We start from the raw sequence: 21,724 nt of genomic DNA, 5'->3' as shown, positions 1-21,724 counted from the left end.
CCATTGTATGCGTTTGAAAAGAAAAATCAAATTCAATCGAAAATTGATCGACATGAGGCCTAATCCCAGCCCGTTTAAACAAGCTAACGCATAAGTTAGATCCGAAGTGACACACGGCGATGACACACTCTTGTAATACCGTCCTGTCGAGTTACTTCTGACGAACCGTTTTTGATGCGCGCTGTACCGTCCGCTCCTCCAAAGATGAAGCTGAGTGGAGCCGGCGGCGTCTGTTTTTCAAAGGTATCTCGGCGCAATCGGGGTTAACTGGCCATTAACCTCGGCGTGCTCGGTCTTCACACGCAGCGTATCGATCACAATCCCACCACCCCCCGCCGTGCGTCGCCTGCAGGAGGAAGACTGAGACGACCATCGCCGGAGTTAATACCTCCACGCGCGTCGACCGATCAAAGGGCTTAAAAGACGGGACGGACCGGAGCTGACGACAAAAGAGAGTCGCCGAAGTTAACGCTCGGGTCGGCTTTCATGATCGAGATCCCGCGGAGAAATGGCACTGGATTCCACCTTTCATCGTTGTCGCCGATCTTTGTTTGATGGCGCGAGACGCACTCTGGCTTGAATGTCGAAAATGCAAAACTGCTCCGTTCATTGCTCGTAGCCAACAGTAAAAATCTACTTTAATGACCCAGACGCATCTTTTTTTGTGTTTATGTCCTCTACTGCCCATCTTTACTAACCTGGTACATAATTAAAGCTTTGAAGAATTGGTAAACTGTTTCTGTCGCCACAGCGGCCCAGACTGACGGAAGTACGGCTTCATTGGGCCACATGTGCATCAAGGGTTGAATGTCTTGCCCAAGGACACAAGAGTATACTTTGGTCTGATCAAACTGACAACTTTGGGGCCGAACAACTCTGGAGCCGCCCCCAACAGCGACAAAAATCAAAACGCTTCAACGATACAAGATGTACAGGGATTTTGAGCCATTTTTGAGGCCTCAAACGCACTATTTCAGCCCAAATTGGCAATACTTGCTACTAAATATGACGGGTTCTAAAGTTTTTCTAATTATTACTTTGTTTGGTGGATATTTATTGTGGTTTTGCATCCGTCGAGTGGAAGTTTGTGACGAAAAATCGTAACGTAAAAAGTTGAAAATGACAGTGAGTTCTAAAACAGAATCCCTCTGTGATGTCATCAATAAGCGACATTTTGTCAAAAATGCAGGGACACTTTTTTGTTTTTACATTTTGGAACTGTTTAAACACTAAATTATCAGGTAGTATTACTTGTCAATTCATAACTATTGTGTAACTGATATGAATGTTGGCCCCTGTTTAAAGTATGGTTGCTAGGTAACAGTTGTGCAATTACATGTGTCACATCTGTTGCTCATTTCCAACCAGGAAGTAACATTATAAACAACGGATATGTACAAAAAATGTTGCCTCTGTCTCAAATTTGATAAACCAGACTTTTCTTTTAACATTGTTTACAGCAATCGTCTGTATTCTTTACCTTCTTTGTAGTGTCTGGCCTTGCGCTCACACTCTGATGTAATCTGTGAATTAAACTTGTAATATTACCCCAGGCCCCGGCGTTAATAAATAATCATGAAACCAAAGCTGTGAATTTTGCGGTTTATCCGAGAATTGGGAAGCGACAGGAAAAGACATCCCGCCGTGTAGCGCCAATTCACTTTCCTCTTCGCTTTGCTTTCCTGAAGTATACAACATAATCAAAAAAGGGGATTTGGGGAAAACATACTTATGGACTGTTTCCGCAGCACACTATCATTACCGCACGGAGCCAATGCAGCGCTTAGCAGACAAAACGACCTGTTGATGCAGCGCTTAGCAGACAAAACGACCTGTTGGTGCAGGTACAAAAGCCTCGATAAATGGACACTCAAAGTATTAAAAGTGACTGCCAGGTGTTTGTCGGGCCCTTTTGTTTCCCACCATGAACTGGGACCTAAGATTCGGGATAACGACGCACTTTGAGTCCGCCGTAACCGATAATCGAAAACCACGAGCGACAATAACGATTAAATTAAACGTGTGCATACATTTGTGTCATCTCTCTATCCTCTCTATAGGGACAGTGTTATATATAGTTTAAAAGATTAGTCAGTAGTGATGGGCAATATCACAATATAAAAAAAAAATATCTATGTCAGTATCGAGATATCAATGTTTGATATCGATTGGCCCGTCACTAGTCTTCAGGTTAAGCGTCATTATTCAGTTCACAATTCAAAAACTGAAGTGTTTTTTTCTCTCTTTAGTCACTTTTCAGTTCAGAAAGTTGGATTGGAGGTAAAAGATATGATATTTCTGTGAATGAAAGCGAGAATTAAAGATCTCACGTTGTCGTCGAGCCAAACTCGGCCAACAATTGTGAATAATTGTAAAATCGTGATGCTTCGTCTCACAACCAACAACCATAACCGCACGTTTGCTTCAAGAGCATCTCTTGAAGCAAACGTACGCAGCTTAAACCAAGTCTTATACAGCGCCAGCGAAAGGTGTTACATCACAGCAGCTTCCAAAGATTTTACCTCAAACCTTACATTTCTGAATGTGTTACCCAGGCGCGGACTCTCATTCAAATCTAATAAACCCCGGTACTAAAGCGCGGGTCTCCTCCTCGTCTCCGCGGCTCTGATCGAAGTCCCCGACCACCACAGACCTTCAGAAATGAGATGTCTGGACCGGCCTCTTGAGGGATGAAGTGCTTCTCGTCTCCTTTCCAGTCACCTCTAATCATCAATGCAACAGAGTCATTAGCCCGTCGACTCCCCCAGCACTTCTCGCCCTCTCTCCCGTCGCTCTTTCTCATCTCGCTTTTCCTCCCCGCTTCCTTTCAAGGTCCCTTCACAAAGAGTCCATTTGCATCCATCCAGGTTGCTACGATACACGGCCGCCCCGATACAAAATGTCTCTCTCCCCCTTGCCAGGTTTTTTGCTTTGAATCCCGCGTTTGAAGGGGAATTGCGTCCTCCAATTGCATCCCCGGTCGCACCAAAGGCCGTTTGGCGTCTTCGGGCGGCGTTTAAGCAGGTGTTGTTGTTGCTGTTGGCGCACATGGGCGTTTTTTACCTAATGAGGCGGCCAGTTGCTGCTGACCTATGCCGCCGTATTTGCAAAGGCCCCAGAAAAGGCGCAAGTCGATTCTTTCTTCTCGCTCATAATGGGTTACTTCTTTTGTTTGTGTTTATGTCCTCTACTGCCCATCTTTACAAACCTGGTCCATAATTAAAGCTTTGAAGAATTATTTTTTAACAACCCGATGATGGTAAACTGTTTCTGTCATCACAGCGGCCCAGACTAACTGTAGCAAGGCTGCAAATCTGATTCATTGGGCCACATGTGCATTATGGGTTGAACGTCTTGCCCAAGGACACAAGAGTATACCGACTTTGGGGCTGAACAACTCTGGAGTCGCCCCCAACTGCGACAAAAATCAATACGCTTCAACGATACAAGACGTACAGGGATTTTGAACCCTTTTGACGCCCTAAACACACTATTTCAGCCCCAATTGGCGATACTTAATCTTTAAAGTGCATATGACGGGTTTTAACGTTTTTCTACTTATTACTTTGTTTGGTGGGACAGTCCGTGTGGTGAATATTTATTGTGGTTTTGCGTCCGTCGAGTGGCAGTTTGTGAAGAAAAATCAGTACAAAGTTGAAAATGACAGGAAGTTCTAAAACAGAATCCCTCTATGATGTCATCAATAAGCGACATATTTTCCTTCCTTGTATCCGCCCTGATACAAAATGCCTCCCCCTCCCCAGGTTTTTTGCTTTGAAACCCGCATCTGAAGGGGAATTGCGTCCTCGGTCGCACCAAAGGCCGTTTGGCGTCTTCGGGCGGCATTCGAGCAGGTTTTGTTGTCGCTGTTGGCGCACATGGGCGTTTTTCTCCTAATGAGGCGGCCAGTTGCTGCTGACTTATGCCGCCCTATTTTCAAAGGCCCCAGTAAAGGCGTAAGTCCATTCTTTCTTCTCGCTGATAATGGGTTGCTTTTTTTATTTTTTTTTATTAAACACAATAAGCTTGAAAAACAAAACGAAACAAAACAAACAGAATGTGAGTTTGTGCAGTGAAAAGCAGTAAAAGTAAACGCTACAGAGACCCATTTATAAAGGAAGGAAGTATTGACAAACTTTAATTGAGGTTGCACAACTATTGGGATTGATGGGATTGGTCTAAAAGGACACAAAAGCACCCGATTTGTTTCTTTTTGAGGTTTTTTCGAGCAAATAAAACACTTGTGATTGAGTGTCATCCCATCTCTGTGAAGACGAGCACCCTCTATTCTGTCGTGTCACCAGAAAAGTTACACAGTGCGGCTTTAATACAAGAAACCAGCCACCTGCGCCTTTACTGTGTAGCGCCGTAAACATAAACGCAGTTAGTACATTTACGTGAGATTACTTTTTATTAACGCTGCATGTTCTTCTTTGAGGAGCTTTCGGACTGAATACTTTTTCTCCTGCTTGAGTAATAATTTAATTGAAATAACAGTACAGGTTTGGTTACAAAAGCTTTATTTATTTATTTATATTTTTGATTTTTAGTGAGACAAGCAAACGACGTAAAAAAGACCAAAAAAAGACAAAAAATAGACCCTCCCAAAAATATTTTTAAAAAAAACATTTTTTTTTTATATATTAAAAATAAATAAACTAAAGAACATGACAGAATAAGTATAAGAATACATTAAAAAAAACTTTATTTAATATGAAATGGTAAAATATTTGCGTTTTTTTGCATCGCTCCTTCAGATATGATTTAGTTTTTCTCATTTTTGTGTGTACCCTTTTAAAAATACCACACTGTTAGCATGATTTAATCTTTTGTCCTTCCAATTACTTTTCTTGGACTACTACTTTTGCACTACTTTGACTTATTCTTGAAGTTAACTCAGTATTATCTTTGGCCGCTTGAACGTTACCACAACAATGCGCCGCGCTGCCGGAGCTACAGTTCACGGTAGGGAGTGGTGGATTATCATTATCATCATAAACAATTGCCGAAGTGAGTGATTGCAGAGCCGTGGGCGTGTTTTCAGAGGGTCGTGATTGCAGGAGAATAAAGATTAGTCGAACGTGCAGGAATCGCTCCAAATACAGTTTTGACTGAAAAAAATTTGAACTTTAAAGCTCTTGAAAGTCAGTTTTGCATAATATCCTTTACCATGAATGTGTAAAATAGTCATTAGTCATTTACGGTGGACAGATACATGTTTACACTCCCTAAAAAGTGACACTATTTCAAATAAAATGCTTAGCTGTTGTACTCTTTTACAAGCGAGAAAGATTAATGTAGTTTTATAATCTTCTTTATCGTGGCACGTGAGTATTGATGTCACAATTTAAAATTTTAGTGTAATAATTATTTGCGATTATTAATATCAGGAGCAAAATGACAATAAAACTCAAACATTCCCTAACGCTCCTCAATGTGTGACCTGCTTTATGAGAAAAGGCTGAGCAGAAAGGACTTAATCTTGCTTGTGAAATCATCACGTTTCACAACTAAAAAAGTCAATTTTTTGTGCAAAAATCGTAATTTTTCTATAAATTAAATTGAAAAACCATGACAATTTTCTTCTAAAAATATCACAATTATATATTTTTAGTCTTCACAATTATATTATGATTTAAATCATCTCAATTATCTGTATTATGTGAAAAGGGTGAGCAGAAAGGTCTTAATCTTGCTTCTAAAATCATCACATTTGACAACTATTATTATATTATATATATTAACAATTATATTGTGGCTTGGATCATCCCGCTTATAGATTAACCTAATAATCTTGACATCTCCCTCTGAGTCGTCGTACTATAAGCGATGCCCGCTGTCGTGTGCAGAGAAGCAGAGAAGCAGAGCGGCCCCGGGCCCCGGGCCCCTTCGACTCACTGGCCTTGACTTATTTTACTGTACATGTAAGTTGCAGAGCGCTGTGAGGTCCAGGGGGGATATTTCTGTCCTGACGAGGCTTGACTGACTCCTCCCCCTCTCTCACCTCTGCGGACCACCAGAGCGCTCGCCTGGCGCTCATTGGACCTTGAAGCTTTATAAACGACTCAAGTCGTTCTATCAACTGCATTTTTATTTAATTTAATTTGAACGTGCGTGCTTACATGTCACAAGATGCTGCATGTCTTTCGCCGTTCTGCAAAGGGAGTAGAGCACCTTGTAAATGCACGGACCTACGAAGGAAAGAGACGGAAAGATTTAGAAGTCATTTAGAAAGACGTTTGCAAATGGTACTGACTTAAAGATGTCACTTTTCTTCTACGAGGTCCGGCACCTGCTCCATGTTATTGCTTTTCTGTCTCGCATTTATTCAATTATGGGTGTTTTTATTGATCCAGAATCAGAAAATGGTTTATTGCCATTGTCAGTGAATAAGAACAAGATTCACAAACAACTAGGAACTTTTTTCGGTTATAACAACAATATGAGAGCAAAATATAAAATAATAGTATTAATACTGTCCAGGGTGTACCCCGCCTAAGGCCAAAGTCACTGGGATAGGCTCCAGTCACCCGCGCCCCAACTGCAACAAGCGGTAGAAAATGAATGAATGAATGGTTGTAGTTGTTGTAATTATAGTTGTAGGAGTTGTAGGAGTTGTAGTTGTAGTATCATAGTGGTAACAGTTGTAGTATCATAATCGCAGTAGTGGTTATAGTATCATAGTCGTAGTAGTAGTTGTAGTATCATAATCGCAGTAGTGGTTATAGTATCATAGTCGTAGTAGTAGTTGTAGTATCATAATCGCAGTAGTGGTTATAGTATCATAGTCGTAGTAGTAGTTGTAGTATCATAATCGCAGTAGTGGTTATAGTATCATAGTCGTAGTAGTAGTTGTAGTATCATAATAGTAGTAGTCGTTATTGTATGATAGTAGCTGTAAAATCATAGTAGTAGTAGTAGTAGTAGTAGTTGTGGTAGTAGTATTAGCAGTAGTAGTTGTAGTAGTAGTAGTGTAGTAGTAGTAGTAGTTGTAGTATCATAGTAGTAGTATCATAGTAGTGTAGTAGTAGTAGTATTAGTTGTAGTAGTAGTAGTAGTAGTAGTAGTAGTAGTACTTCGAGAGGGTAAATCAGAGAGAAAAAGAGTCAACACATGATTGACAGCACTTTAAAAGTCTGCTTTGCTTGATGCGTCTCCTGATCGCTCAACATGAATGAAAAAAGCGCGAGTCGTCCTTTCGTCGTGTTGCTCATCCCGACAAAACACGCTTTTTTTATATTCCTCACAAAATACGTTTTGCCACTATCCGACTGCCGTGATCTCGCCGGGGCTCGTTCCATTCACGAGTCACTTCAAAGTGTCCAAAAAGATGCGAATATTCCAACACAGACTCTCTAATCTCACTTTCCCGGAGCTTTTTGTGCCGGTGTTTTTGCTCTTCTCCGCGTGACCCTCTCTGACCGCCGTCGTTTTTTTTTATTTTTGTGTTTTCTTTGCCTTTTTGAAGTTCCGTCGACCTTTTCGTTCCACTGCGCCGCATGAACGGACCCGCAGCCAACCGTCCCTCATGTACCTCTATTTATTCTTTCTTTCTTTCTTTTCAAACATGATCCGAGTTTGCTGCTTTTATTACATTTTTGCATCTTTTTTGCGAGCGCGTTCGGGCCGGTTGTGTGCTCTCCCCGTTGGTTCGCGCGATCGTCACAGCGATTGGTTTTCATTTGCGCCCGCTCGCTTCCCTCGGCCTCCCGGGAACCTCGCTCTCTCACTCTCTTTCGCGCTCCCCTCTTCCGAAGTGCTGAGTAAGCCGTCCCGTCGCTCAACGCGGTCGGGCGGTAGAAACGCTGTAGAAACGCCGTAGGAACGCTGCCCCGTGTGGCCGTGAGCTTGTCAGTCACGTTGAGTTATCGTTGGGGAGTAGCAGATTGAACGCAATGGCCCCTAACTCTTGCTTCTGATCGGAGTTTGATTAAAGCCGGAGCCGCGGAAAAGTCGAGGTCAAAATTTAAAGTCGGTTCTCTGGCACGAAGGTCACGGGTTTAAGTCCTGGACGAAGTGGTGTCTGAGTTTGTTCTCCGTGTGTTTGCTTTGGGTTCTCCAGTTACTTTCGTGGTGAAATGATGGTTCATTAAAGTGCCCCCTACAGGTCGGACGAGTCATTGAGCTAGAATGTAGTTAAGATAAACATATTTTGAATTTTTCTGAAACTTTGAAAAATGTCATTGCAGAATAGCAAATTTTTTAGGTTTATGATTTCACTTCCTGCTTGTAATTGATGACATCACACCTGGCAATTACCCAGCAAACACCAGGGCAAAAACTCATCTAATGTCACTTAAATTTGCCAAATAAATATAAATAAAACTGACTTTATTTTGTTGAATTAATGTTTAGAGAGTCACAAAAAAGCTGTTTCTTTGTGTAAATTCTGCATGAACTGACTTGAATGAATCCTTGGTGTGATATCACTTCCTGTCTTTTTCTACAGATTTTTCAACATTTTCTCCACAAAGACCTGCTCGATTGGTGTAAAACTATAATATATATGCACAACAGATATAAATACACCAAATAAAGTCAAAATTGGAAAATCGGAAAACCCTGTCATGGGCACTTTAAAATCACGAGGAGCAGTAGCAGCATATGTTTTGATTGGCTTGGATATTCGTGCAGCGCTCGATGAAAATTTGTAGAAATGTTGAAGTTTTGCGATAAAAAATTGCTGTCACTTCTTGCACCAGCAATTTGTAACATAATGTAGGGCTGCACAAATTGCAAAAAACGCAATTATTTAGGTAATAAAACATTTTTATGGGGTAAAACCTACTCACGCTTTAGCTTTTACCACTGCAAACATGCATATAAATGCACGGGACTCTTCTCGTATTAGTTTATCATTTAATATGCCAGTTTCCCCTCAAATGTTACTGCTTCTGCTTTTTTTTAAGTAAACTCTGAACAGAAGAAGGATCTACTACACATTTCACAATATCAAACATCATAACGTAACCAATACTTGACCACCGTAGTGAGAATATTGGCGTTTTTACCGTCGAAATAGTCAAAGATTACCTTTTTATCCAGGTCTTTTCTGTGGCTTTTCAATGTTTTTCTAACTTGACGTCAGGAGAGAAACCGTCGACCGTGGCTTCGGTTTGGCGCTTTCTAAAACTCTTACGGCCCCGTCTTTCTGCCGCCTCAGGCCCTTCACGCACATTAGACACTCTGGACGGATCCCACGGGCACAACACCCTCATCTATGCCCAGATACTGAAACTGACATCGAAAGCAGAGGCTCTAAAAGAATCGATACTGCGAAAAATGAATGCGTAAAATAGACCTTTTTTAGAATGGTCTCGAGCTATATAAGAACTGGACGGAATATTCTTTTGATATGAGGTTTTTCTTTTTAAGTCATGCAGCTTGAGGATGGAGTATACAGTACGTTTCAATTTGACACATTTTTTAAAGTAATTGTGGGGAAAATTCCTTCCCTTCACTTCTCCCAAACGGCCTTTTCTTAATCAGCACCGAGGTCTTGGAACGATTTATAAAAATACTTTAATTCATGAAAAGTGTGAAAAATGCGGTGCCTGAGAATTGTTGTTGTTTTTCTTGTTGCCTTGGCGAGGTCTCTCTTGTAAATATTTGTAATTTTGTCATGAGTCATTGAGCCATATTTCCCAGAAAAGGCTTGTGTTGTTGAGTTCATGCATGGATAACAATTATTCTGTATTAAATTATGATTATTTCAGGAATTAGTTAATCAGTTGTGATTATTTAAATAACTGGTTTCAGTCCTAGAGCAGACGATAATATTACGGTAAATCTACTATATTTTGTGTTGAAAATCAAGTATTATGCATTATTATCCTTAACATTTAGTTTTAAATTGTTTATTTATGAAAACACTATTTTCATCTGAATTCTTGACTAAGTCTCTGCTTGTTCTGAATGGTCTCGTTGCTGTACTTCCCTCTCTCCCCTCTATTCTCTCCTCTCTCCCTCTCCCTCCCTCTCTCCTCTCTCCTCTCTCCTCTCTCCTCTCTCCCTCTCTCCCCTCTCTCTCCCTCTCTCTCTCTCCCTCTCTCCTCTCTCTCCCTCTCTCCTCTCTCTCCCTCTCTCCCCTCTCTCTCCCTCTCTCCTCTCTCTCCCCTGTCTCCCCCTCACTCACACTGTCCTCTCGTCTCTTTCTTCTCTGGAGCTTGGAGCAGGTCTGCTTCTCTGCGATACATACTAAAGACCACCTTCAGCAGCAGCAGCCCCTCATGTGTGACCGGCCAATCAGGGCCCGACGTTTCACAAGAGACTTTGCTGACTCCTGGACTTGCACGAAGTGTGACGGAGCAGTTTTAGGGATAGGCAAAATACTGCTGCTCCATCAGCGAGACAAACGTAAGCAAATCATTTCATCTATACACATCCAAAAGCCATACCAATGCCCTCCCAACGCCACGCCCAATGCCCTCCCAACGCCATACTAAAGCCCTCCCAACGCCACGCCCAATGCCCTCCCAACGCCATACCAAAGCCCTCCCAATGCCACGCCCAATGCCCTCCCAACGCCATACCAATGCCCTCCCAACGCCACGCCCAATGCCCTCCCAACGCCATACCAAAGCCCTCCCAATGCCACGCCCAATGCCCTCCCAACGCCATACCAAAGCCCTCCCAATGCCACGCCCAATCCCCTCCCAACGCCATACCAATGCCCTCCCAAAGCCACGCCCAATGCCATACCAATGCCCTCCCAAAGCCACGCCCAATGCCCTCCCAATGCCATACCAATGCCCTCCCAACGCCACGCCCAATGCCCTCTCAATGCCATACCAATGCCCTCCCAACGCCATACCAATGCCCTCTCAACACCACGCCCAATGCCCTCCCAATGCCATACCAATGCCCTCCCAAAGCCACGCCCAATGCCCTCCCAATGCCATACCAATGCCCTCCCAACGCCATACCAATGCCCTCTCAACACCACGCCCAATGCCCTCCCAATGCCATACCAATGCCCTCCCAAAGCCACGCCCAATGCCCTCCCAATGCCATACCAATGCCCTCCCAACGCCATACCAATGCCCTCTCAACACCACGCCCAATGCCCTCCCAATGCCATACCAATGCCCTCCCAACGCCATACCAATGCCCTCCCAATGCCATACCAATGCCCTCTCAACACCACGCCCAATGCCCTTCCAATGCCATACCAATGCCCTCCCAACGCATACCAATGCCCTCCCAATGCCACGCCCAATGCCCTTCCAATGCCATACCAATGCCCTCTCAACACCACGCCCAATGCCCTCCCAATGCCATACCAATGCCCTCCCAATGCCACGCCCAATGCCCTTCCAATGCCATACCAATGCCCTCTCAATACCACGCCCAATGCCCTCCCAATGCCACGCCCAATGCCCTCCCAAAGCCACGCCCAATGCCCTCCCAACGCCCTCCCAACACCATCTCAACGCCCTCCCGACGCCATCCCAACACCACGCCTAAAGTGCGCCCTCCCACTTTTGATAAACTTTGAGCACTTGATACTATGAATTTACCTAATGTGGGACGAAAAAAGGACTTCACGATAAACGTACAAATCAGGACTGCAAGATACGTTGCAAATCAAATCGAAAAATCTCAAAAGTAAATGCCACAGGACATTAAAACATCAATCACAATCTCTAATGTTGTAGAAATACTGCGTTTTCTTGTTTATAGCTGTACACTTCTCATCTCTAAACGGCATTGACCTCACAATTGAACCAAAGAGTCTTAACGACAAGCGAAGATGAACAATTATCTAAACCTGCTCTGGTATTTTAACGCTCCAGTTACATTTGATCACGCACTTGTTCTCGCCCGTGCTTTGATCTTTTACACATAACTTAAATCATCTCCTTGACCCCCCCTTGGCCCACTTCTGCATTAGCAAAATTGTTTTCTTAGCGCTCGTAATTCTCTCCTAATATTTGATGTGATGTTCTTGAACCTGAGCACTCGTGTCACCGCCGCGTCGCTTTTGAAGACCACTTCTCACTTTTCTGAAATGCAGAGGCTGTGTTTTAGTGGAGGGCTGCGTGGTGGCATAAACGTTGTATTCAAACTTCAATTACAAGGTTTGGTTTGTCGTGAAGCGGGGAAAATACGTCAATCATCCAGGCTCTGCGTCGCAAACTCAAGGCACCTGAAATATACAACCTAAAATATGTGTTGTGGCACAAAAAACCTTGAAAAAGACATGTCGGTTTCATTACATTTTTATTTTAACCTAAATTTTTTTTTTTAAATACAACCAAAAATATGTGTTGCAGCTCCAAACAGGTTGAAAAACACTTATTTGGGTTATTAACTTATTTACAAAAAATACATTGATTAATTAGAGATGACAAGTCAGTTTCATTACATTTTTATTTGAACCTGAAAAAAAAAAAATACAACCAAAAAATACAACCAAAAATATCTGTTCAGGCTCAAAAAGCTTGAAAAACACTAATTCAGCTTTATTTAACTTATTTATAAAAAATTAAATAAATAAAAGAAGACTTATCAGTTTCTTCACATTTTTATTTTAACCTGGGAAAAAGTACAACCAAAAATACAACCAAAATATGTGTTGTAAGCTTGAAAAACACTGATTTAGCTCATGTAACTTATTTACAAAAAAAAATAAAAAATAAAAGAAGACATGTCAGTTCCATTATATTTATATTTTAATGTAAAATAATACATAAAAAAAAATGTGTTGCGGCTCAAAAAAGGTTAAAAATGCTGATTTGCCTTATTTAACGAATTTACAAAAAGAAAAAAGAAGACATGTCAGTTCCATTAGATTTTTACTCTCACCTGAAAGAAAAGTATAACAGAAAATGCCACTTGAACAACAAAACTGGATTCCCCTGGCAGACAAAGACAAACATCGATGTTCTTGTAGAAGGTCCATTTAAAGACCGCTCCTGTGTATCTTTTACCCCGTCAAATATATAATACCTACGCGCGTCGAGCGTGATCTGGCGGCCTGTTTCCTCGCAATGGGAAAGGAAACGAACGACATTGACAAAGCGGCAGCTGAGGGACTGGATCTATTGTGTCTTTGCCTTTGCTGCATTAACAAAGGAACATCCAGATGCTGAAGGAGAGTGAAGAGCCTTTGTGGCGAGTCCATTCGGCGTCGCTCGCTCCGACATGTGGCGCTTGAACAGCCTGATTGGAGCTTTGTGTGGAGGCCGGTGTCGGGCATGTGCGAGGTGAGATGATAAATGGTGGCTATGATCGGGCTCGGATTACCCAACGTGTTTTTACGATGAAATAATTATGTCGACGCCATTTTTGCTACATAAATATGAGCGAAAACAACCGGGGCGTTTGATCACGTTTGAATCGCGGTGGAGATTCAGTCCTCGTCAACGATGAGCTGCTTTGTTTGTCACGTCGCCCAGCTCCACAGCACTGAATTTGTATTTGTCACTACGTATTGTCACTACTGCTACTACTCCGTATAGTGTCGAACTCGATACAGATCTGCAGATACCATAAGGATTAGAAAACACCATCTTTTTGACAGTAGAATGTATTTTTTAACACAAAATGATAGTAGTTTTAACAGTATTATGGAATTATTTTGAGTATCACTACGACTACGACTACGACTACGACTACTACTACTACTACTACTACTACACCAACAACTTTTATTACCGCTCCATATCTATTCTTACACTACTTTCATTAGAATGTTTTTTTTTTTAAACACAAAATAATAGTAGTTTTAACAGTATTATGGAATTATCTTGAGTATCAATACTACTACAACTACTACAACAAACCAACAACTTGTATTACCGCTCCTAATCCAACCTTACACTACTTTCATTAACTTTTACTTCATACTTTTTTAATTAGGGGATATGTATATATAATATGAATGAGACTAGAGAGTATTCTTCATCCAATCCTCATGTCTTTAAACGTGTTAGTTTAGGTTTATTTATCTGACAAATGTGAAATGTCTATAGACGTGCAGAAATATCAACATGTACCCTTATTTGAAAGTATCCGTTATTTTTTTTTGCATTTTTACTATAAACACTACACTCGATCTTCAAAACTACACTCTTCTACCACTACTACTACTACTACTACTACTACTACTACTACTACTACTACTACTACAACCTTTTCTACTTTTGCAACTTTCAATAGCACTTTATAACCACTCTAACATTACTTTGATTTATTCTATGCCTTTTTGTCTCCAGTTGCTCTTGTATTGATGATGTGAGAGTGACCACTGCACAAACACTCTCACCGTTGTTCAGATCTGCAGTAGATTCACTTCTGCTTCTCCTCTGACGTTTTTTTGGCTCGATGCCAGTGAATCGACACTTCTCAAACACACTGACATCTCGTCCATGACCGCGGGATTCGTCTTTCCACATGGCTGTGTCAGAAAATAGAAGCCGCTCACCGCATCAGTCGGGTTTGAATACCGTGCAGCAGCTGAAAGATCATCACCTGCAGCAGTTCTACAGCAGGAGGAAAGGAACCTGCAGTTGAATCCACGTGGGGACCTTTTTGTGCGCGTAGATCCAGTTCTTGAGCACATTCTTTGGCACCTGTCTCTTTGCGAATCCCTTTGCTGAACGCATGCCGCCAGTTGAATTGTCACAACTTCCTGCCAGTCCCTCGTCCGTTCCCAAATCCGCAGCGTTTCTCGAAAACAACAGACGTTTTTTTTTGTGTGTGTTTTTTTTTTTACAAGCCTCTAATGAGAGCGGAGCCGTGTAACCGCAAAGCCCGTGAAATCCCCAGGCGCCACTCTGCACTCAGCCCTCAGATGTGACCGAGGTGCAGGAGGAAGAGGACGTGTGCATGTCCCGGAATAAAAGATCAGAAGTTAAACGAGTGCTGGGAGAACAGGAGAGAAAATGCAGCGTGGAGTTTGTTATGGACTGTAATGTGGTCCTCTAGTTTTGAGCCACGTGTACAGAATGTCTTTAGAGTTGTTTTTGTAGATGTAAGGCGGTGGGTCTTTTTAATCGAGTGGTCCACAGTCAATCCTCTGTGAGTAAAAGCATGTGTTTGGAGCTTCAGAAGAAGAAATGGGACTGTTTTTTCTGTAAAATGTCACTGCTTATGTATGTTTAGGAAATCAATACAAGATCAGTGAATATGATGATGCCTTATTGCCCAGCCCTACTTATAAGGTTGTCATTAAAATAAATGCCCAGATTGATATTAAAACTAACTAACTAAATAAAATGCATACATGATTTACATAATAAATATTACAAATACAAATAAATATAAAATAAATAATAAATCATAATCATAAATACGTAAAAAACAAAAATGGAAGTATTTAAATATGAACAGGTATTGATATTGAAAAAGATCAAATACCAGGGCAAATTGGAAAAAAGATCAAATACCAGGGCAAAATTGTACCTTTCCTGTGTAGTTTTGTTTTATATTTATATAAAGTAAAATACATCATAATAACTAAGTCACTTAAAAGTTGAACGTTGCATTCCCGTGGAGTAGTTTGAAATGTTGTTTAAATATAATTGACCATGTTTTGAGCCTCAAATAAAAGATATGCTCTGCTATATGCTATTAGATATGCTAAATGCTTTTGTTTTTTTTAGATATTTTCATTAAAACATATAGTTTTATTGTTCCGTCCTGTTTGTGTCGGGCCCATGCTTAGATAAATGGCAAGTTCTCTAAAATTGCACAACAGGAGGCGTTCACTTTTTCGAATACATAAAGATAAACGTCATGGATTATTTGCATGAAGTTGGGACTTGTAATTTCATATTCCTCTCTTTGTCCCCAGGTTCCTCTTACTACGACAACGTGCGGCCTCTTGCTTATCCCGACTCGGACGCTGTTCTCATCTGCTTCGACATCAGCCGTCCCGAGACATTGGACAGTGTCATCAAAAAGGTACGTCGAGTTCTCGGACTCAAAACCCCGAACCTGTCATCGCCGTTGTCGATGCTTTAGCTGGAAAAACGTGTATTTTTGGTACTATTCTGCAGCTCAAATCCGGAGGCAGGTGGAGGAGGTCGTGTTTTTTAAATCAGTCGAACAAAAGACCGAATGGCCACAAAGGTTATGCCCCTGCTTCTTTTTATGGGTATATAATGTCCATAGATACTTGACCTTGTGCCCTCAGAAGAATACCAGGTCAGGAGATGAGAGTGGAGGAGACGCCGTGGTGCATTGTGGGTTATTAGAGATGCTAATCAGCCGCACAGATGTATCGTAGAGCTGTGAGCGTGCTGTCAGGTGGATGCATACAGAATGACATGTCTCACAGCAGAAATACAGCCAAAAAACCCTTTATAAAGTATACGGAGATTCATGTTTGTGTGGTTGCATTTGAAGGAAAGGAGTCATTCACGCTAAAGTCGTAATAATAACTTAATAATAGAAATTGGATCATCAACTTTCAGTTGAAAACCACAGAACTGATTCGTCTTCAATGTGGTATTTCACTGTAGCAAGCAGCAAGTATTCATAAATGTCAACATAGCATTTTTTTAAGCCTCAGTTTAAAAGCGCTAGTACGTAACTTTTTAGCCAAAAGTAAATATAAACATGTTTTTGTTTTTGCAATGTGGATGTATTGCCCTGAAAAACATCCATCCTTGCTGTGAGCGGCCTTACATTTCCACAAACCTGACTTGTACGTGACCTAAATGGGCCTCTGTCTGCTTGTTTCCATGGAAATGTTAGTGATCAGCGTTTTTTTGTTGTTGTTAATGCACTAATAAATACTATGACAGAAAAGCAGATGATGAAACCTTTCAACTTTAATACAAATAGTGTCGAGCGGAGACTGCAAAATCCCATTTAGAAAACTTAATGTGGACAGTGTTTTTTCTCACTCTTGGAATCTGGCCTCACAGAACTGAGAAACGTGACATCATTCATAGCTTTAGTAGAAGTGATAAACTGTTGCCCTTGACGATCAGACAACATAACGTGTTTTAACGAGATTGTGAAATGTTTTGTGTGTTGTGTGTGCGTTTAGCATGTTCTATTCTATTTATCTTGTTGCTACAGGGTGTTGTTACAGAGTGTTGTTACAGGGTGTTGTTACAGGGTGTTGTTACAGGGTGTTGTTACAGGGTGTTGTTATAGAGTGTTGTTACAGGGTGTTGTTACAGGGTGTTGTTATAGAGTGTTGTTACAGGGTGTTGTTATTGAGTGTTGTTACAGGGTGTTGTTATTGAGTGTTGTTACAGAGTGTTGTTACAGGGTGTTGTTACAGGGTGTTGTTACAGAGTGTTGTTATAGAGTGTTGTTACAGGGTGTTGTTACAGAGTGTTGTTACAGGGTGTTGTTATTGAGTGTTGTTACAGAGTGTTGTTACAGGGTGTTGTTACAGGGTGTTGTTACAGGGTGTTGTTACAGAGTGTTGTTACAGGGTGTTGTTATTGAGTGTTGTTACAGAGTGTTGTTACAGGGTGTTGTTACAGGGTGTTGTTACAGGGTGTTGTTACAGAGTGTTGTTACAGGGTGTTGTTACAGAGTGTTGTTACAGAGTGTTGTTATAGAGTGTTGTTACAGGGTGTTGTTACAGAGTGTTGTTATTGAGTGTTGTTACAGGGTGTTGTTATTGAGTGTTGTTACAGAGTGTTGTTACAGGGTGTTGTTACAGGGTGTTGTTACAGAGTGTTGTTATAGAGTGTTGTTACAGGGTGTTGTTACAGGGTGTTGTTACAGAGTGTTGTTACAGGGTGTTGTTATTGAGTGTTGTTACAGAGTGTTGTTACAGGGTGTTGTTACAGGGTGTTGTTACAGAGTGTTGTTACAGGGTGTTGTTACAGGGTGTTGTTACAGAGTGTTGTTACAGGGTGTTGTTATTGAGTGTTGTTACAGAGTGTTGTTACAGGGTGTTGTTACAGGGTGTTGTTACAGGGTGTTGTTACAGAGTGTTGTTACAGGGTGTTGTTACAGAGTGTTGTTACAGAGTGTTGTTATAGAGTGTTGTTACAGGGTGTTGTTACAGAGTGTTGTTATTGAGTGTTGTTACAGGGTGTTGTTATTGAGTGTTGTTACAGAGTGTTGTTACAGGGTGTTGTTACAGGGTGTTGTTACAGAGTGTTGTTATAGAGTGTTGTTACAGGGTGTTGTTACAGGGTGTTGTTACAGAGTGTTGTTACAGGGTGTTGTTATTGAGTGTTGTTACAGAGTGTTGTTACAGGGTGTTGTTACAGGGTGTTGTTACAGAGGGTTGTTACAGGGTGTTGTTACAGAGTGTTGTTACAGAGTGTTGTTATAGAGTGTTGTTACAGGGTGTTGTTACAGAGTGTTGTTATAGAGTGTTGTTACAGGGTGTTGTTACAGAGTGTTGTTATAGAATGTTATTACAGGGTGTTGTTACAGGGTGTTGTTATAGAGTGTTGTTATAGAGTGTTGTTACAGGGTGTTGTTACAGGGTGTTGTTATAGAGTGTTGTTATAGAGTGTTATTACAGAGTGTTATTACAGAGTGTTGTTACAGGGTGTTGTTATAGAGTGTTATTACAGGGTTTTGTTACAGGGTGTTGTTATAGAGTGTTGTTACAGGGTGTTGTTATAGGGTGTTGTTATAGGGTGTTGTTATAGAGCGTTGTTATAGAGTGTTGTTACAGGGTGTTGTTACAGAGTGTTGTTATAGAGTGTTATTACAGGGTGTTGTTACAGGGTGTTGTTACAGGGTGTTATTATAGAGTGTTGTTACAGGGTGTTGTTATAGAGTGTTGTTACAGGGTGTTGTTATAGAGTGTTGTTACAGGGTGTTGTTATAGAGTGTTATTACAGGGTGTTGTTACAGGGTGTTGTTACAGGGTGTTGTTATAGAGTGTTATTACAGGGTGTTGTTACAGGGTGTTGTTACAGGGTGTTGTTATAGAGTGTTGTTACAGGGTGTTGTTATAGAGTGTTATTACAGGGTGTTGTTACAGGGTGTTGTTACAGGGTGTTATTATAGAGTGTTGTTACAGGGTGTTGTTACAGGGTGTTGTTACAGAGTGTTGTTACAGAGTGTTGTTATTGAGTGTTGTTACAGAGTGTTGTTATAGAGTGTTGTTACAGGGTGTTGTTACCGAGCGCCATTACAGAGCGGCGTTACCGAGCGGCGTTACCGAGCGGCGTTACCGAGCGGCGTTACCGAGCGCCGTTACCGAGCGCCGTTACCGAGCGTTGTTATATAGTGTTTTGGAGCGTTTTGTGCCTGTTACATGTGCTGTTTACTGTCTCCATCAGCCTGACAATGGAACTACAGATGAAATGAGCCTTCATGACTGACTCTGGCATATTTACATGTTAAACTATTTACATGTTAAACTATTTACATGTTAAACTATTTACATGTTAAACTATTTACATGTTAAACTATTTGCATATTTACATGTTAAACTATTTACATGTTAAACTATTTACATGTTAAACTATTTACATGTTAAACTATTTGCATATTTACATGTTAAACTACTTACATGTTAAACTATTTACATGTTAAACTATTTACATGTTAAACTATTTACATGTTAAACTATTTACATGTTAAACTATTTGCATATTTACATGTTAAACTATTTACATGTTAAACTATTTGCATATTTACATGTTAAACTAACACACGTTCATGAATGTGTACGGCCCCATATGAACTAAAATAAACATCGAGATGGATCTTCATAAATATAAGCTGCAGTCTTGAAAGCGCAGGACCTGACACGACTCGTCTGAATGTCGCTCCCCGAGGAATCTCCTCCTTCAGACAATTGTGACCTTCTTCAAAAACTTGTGGAGTTTTGGGAGTCGGCGCCGCACCATCTGCCCAGGTTTATCAAGATGAACTCACTCTCATCCTCTTCAGCTCCTTTCGCCTCTCGTGGTGGTTTATAAGCTCGTTTTCCTGCTTATGGGAACGCACTGACCTACAAAAAACACCCAAACAGCTTCGACTGGCGTAAACTAAAGCCTTCTGACTTTTAATGAGTTTGGATTGGAAATGTTTTGTTGATTGTGCCAAACGTGGCCTAATAAAGAGAATCGTAAATAATCAAACTGAACCAATCGTAACGCGAGGACTTGTTTAGCCCGCGACGTCAACATGAGTTACAGAAGATCAGAAACACATTGTCCTGGAGGGAGTTTGAGTTAGAACAAAGCTCACACGTTATTTTGTTTGTCACTCTGCTCTTGCTAAAGGTTAAAATAAATAAAAATAAAGTGAATAAAGTGAATAAATAAAATAAATAAAATAAATAAAATAAATAAAATAAATAAAATAAATAAAATAAATAAAATAAATAAAATAAATAAAATAAATAAAATAAAATAAATAAAATAAATAAAATAAATAAAATAAATAAAATCTGCCAGGTATCGGTGGCTGTATTTTTATGTATTTTACTGCAATTATTCCATCTCACTTTGATAAAAAATCCACGTGACATTATTGTCATGCACTTGCTGGTGGCGTAGTGGTTTACACATATGTGGTTGTTACCTCGCCGTCGTAGGTCTACTTTCTGCCGAATGTCTCTTCCCTCTTTCTCCCAATGTCACGCTACAGATGTCCTATCGATAAATAATAAAGTCTTCGGCCCAGATAATCTTTATAAAACAAAATTATACATAGTTTATCGTTTATCTCAAATCTCTGTAGTTTCTGCTGTTAATCTATTGTTTATTTTGCTTTTGTTTAGTTTCTTTGTACAAAAAACAACAACTTCCATTCATTTTTTTGAATCTAAAATGCCCAGTCCCTTCTCTTCATCTTTTTCCCATGCCCTCGCTCTCATGGCGTGACACGGCGTTGCGACCACAAACACGTTTGCTGGTGGCGAGCGTGCCGCAGACGCCGGGAAGTGGGAAGTACCTTCGCGGAGCCGCCGCCCTCTTTAACGGCCTTGTTTAGGGGCCACATGTGCCGCGTAAAACCTGCCTGTCCCTTCGCCGCTCTCTCATCTCGAAGCCGGCGCGCGATGCTGTGGAAACTTTGATCTCGACCTTGCTCGCGACGGACAATTCCCACGGCTAGCTTGATGACGTGTTAGCGGTTTGGACGTTAGCGGCTAAAATGCTCCTCGCAGTGCTCCGCAGGCCGAACCTAAAACGGCCTTTTTATGCAGAGTTCAGACCTCTCACGAGCGTCGGCGCACTCCGGTCGCCGTGAGGAAACAGAAGCCGCCTCGTTTCCCATAGTTCCCTCTGCCGTGACCTTTGAACCCGTCTGTTGCTCGGGCCGCATCTGAGGTCGCGGGGCCACACGGAAAAGCTGCCGCACAATCGCCAAAGCAAATCAAAGAGTTGACCCCTGGGATAAAGCGGGCGCTGGGGGTCAGGAAGCAACAACTGAGCGGGAGAGGTTTGTTAAGTTAAATACACTTTGGATTATAAGAACAGGAGGTCAGTTTGTGCCGCGGTAAAGACATTGTAGTTTTAGGTTTATTTTGGTGCTGTAGGAAGAGACATATATATGGCAAAATATTGAATTAAAGGTCTCTATTCTTCTATATTTATGTGATTTATGGAAAGAAACAGCGTACTTGTATAAATTGTTTGTGTGATAAAAGTTTTAATGTTTTAATTGTTTTGATGGATTCAGTTTTAGAAAAAAAAATGCCAGTCTTCGTCTCAAAATGAAACTATCATACTCTAATTGTAGTTAAACAGTTCATGTGGTGGATTAGTTGAGCCTTATTTGTTCTAGTATTGTAGTTTCCAGATACCTTTACGCGTCCTTGAGTTATATATTT

The 21,724-nt window shown here is 41.1% G+C and overlaps 1 protein-coding gene across 1 annotated transcript in view; it reads left to right on the top strand.

The window, feature by feature from the left end:
- rnd2 (Rho family GTPase 2) overlaps window positions 1-21,724 on the top strand; it is a 66,026-nt gene that overhangs the window by 32,797 nt on the left and 11,505 nt on the right. The window contains exon 3 of the mRNA XM_072442893.1: window positions 15,800-15,909. Coding sequence (XP_072298994.1) covers window positions 15,800-15,909 — 110 coding nt within the window. The remainder of the gene's footprint in view (window positions 1-15,799; window positions 15,910-21,724) is intronic.

This window comes from Eucyclogobius newberryi, unplaced genomic scaffold (assembly GCF_026437365.1).
Source record: "Eucyclogobius newberryi isolate DKJ021-1_F unplaced genomic scaffold, fEucNew1.0.hap1 SCAF_13, whole genome shotgun sequence".
Classification (NCBI taxonomy): domain Eukaryota; kingdom Metazoa; phylum Chordata; class Actinopteri; order Gobiiformes; family Gobiidae; genus Eucyclogobius; species Eucyclogobius newberryi.
The sequence above is the reverse complement of the archived record's forward strand: the minus strand, read 5'-3'. Positions and strand labels throughout refer to the sequence as shown.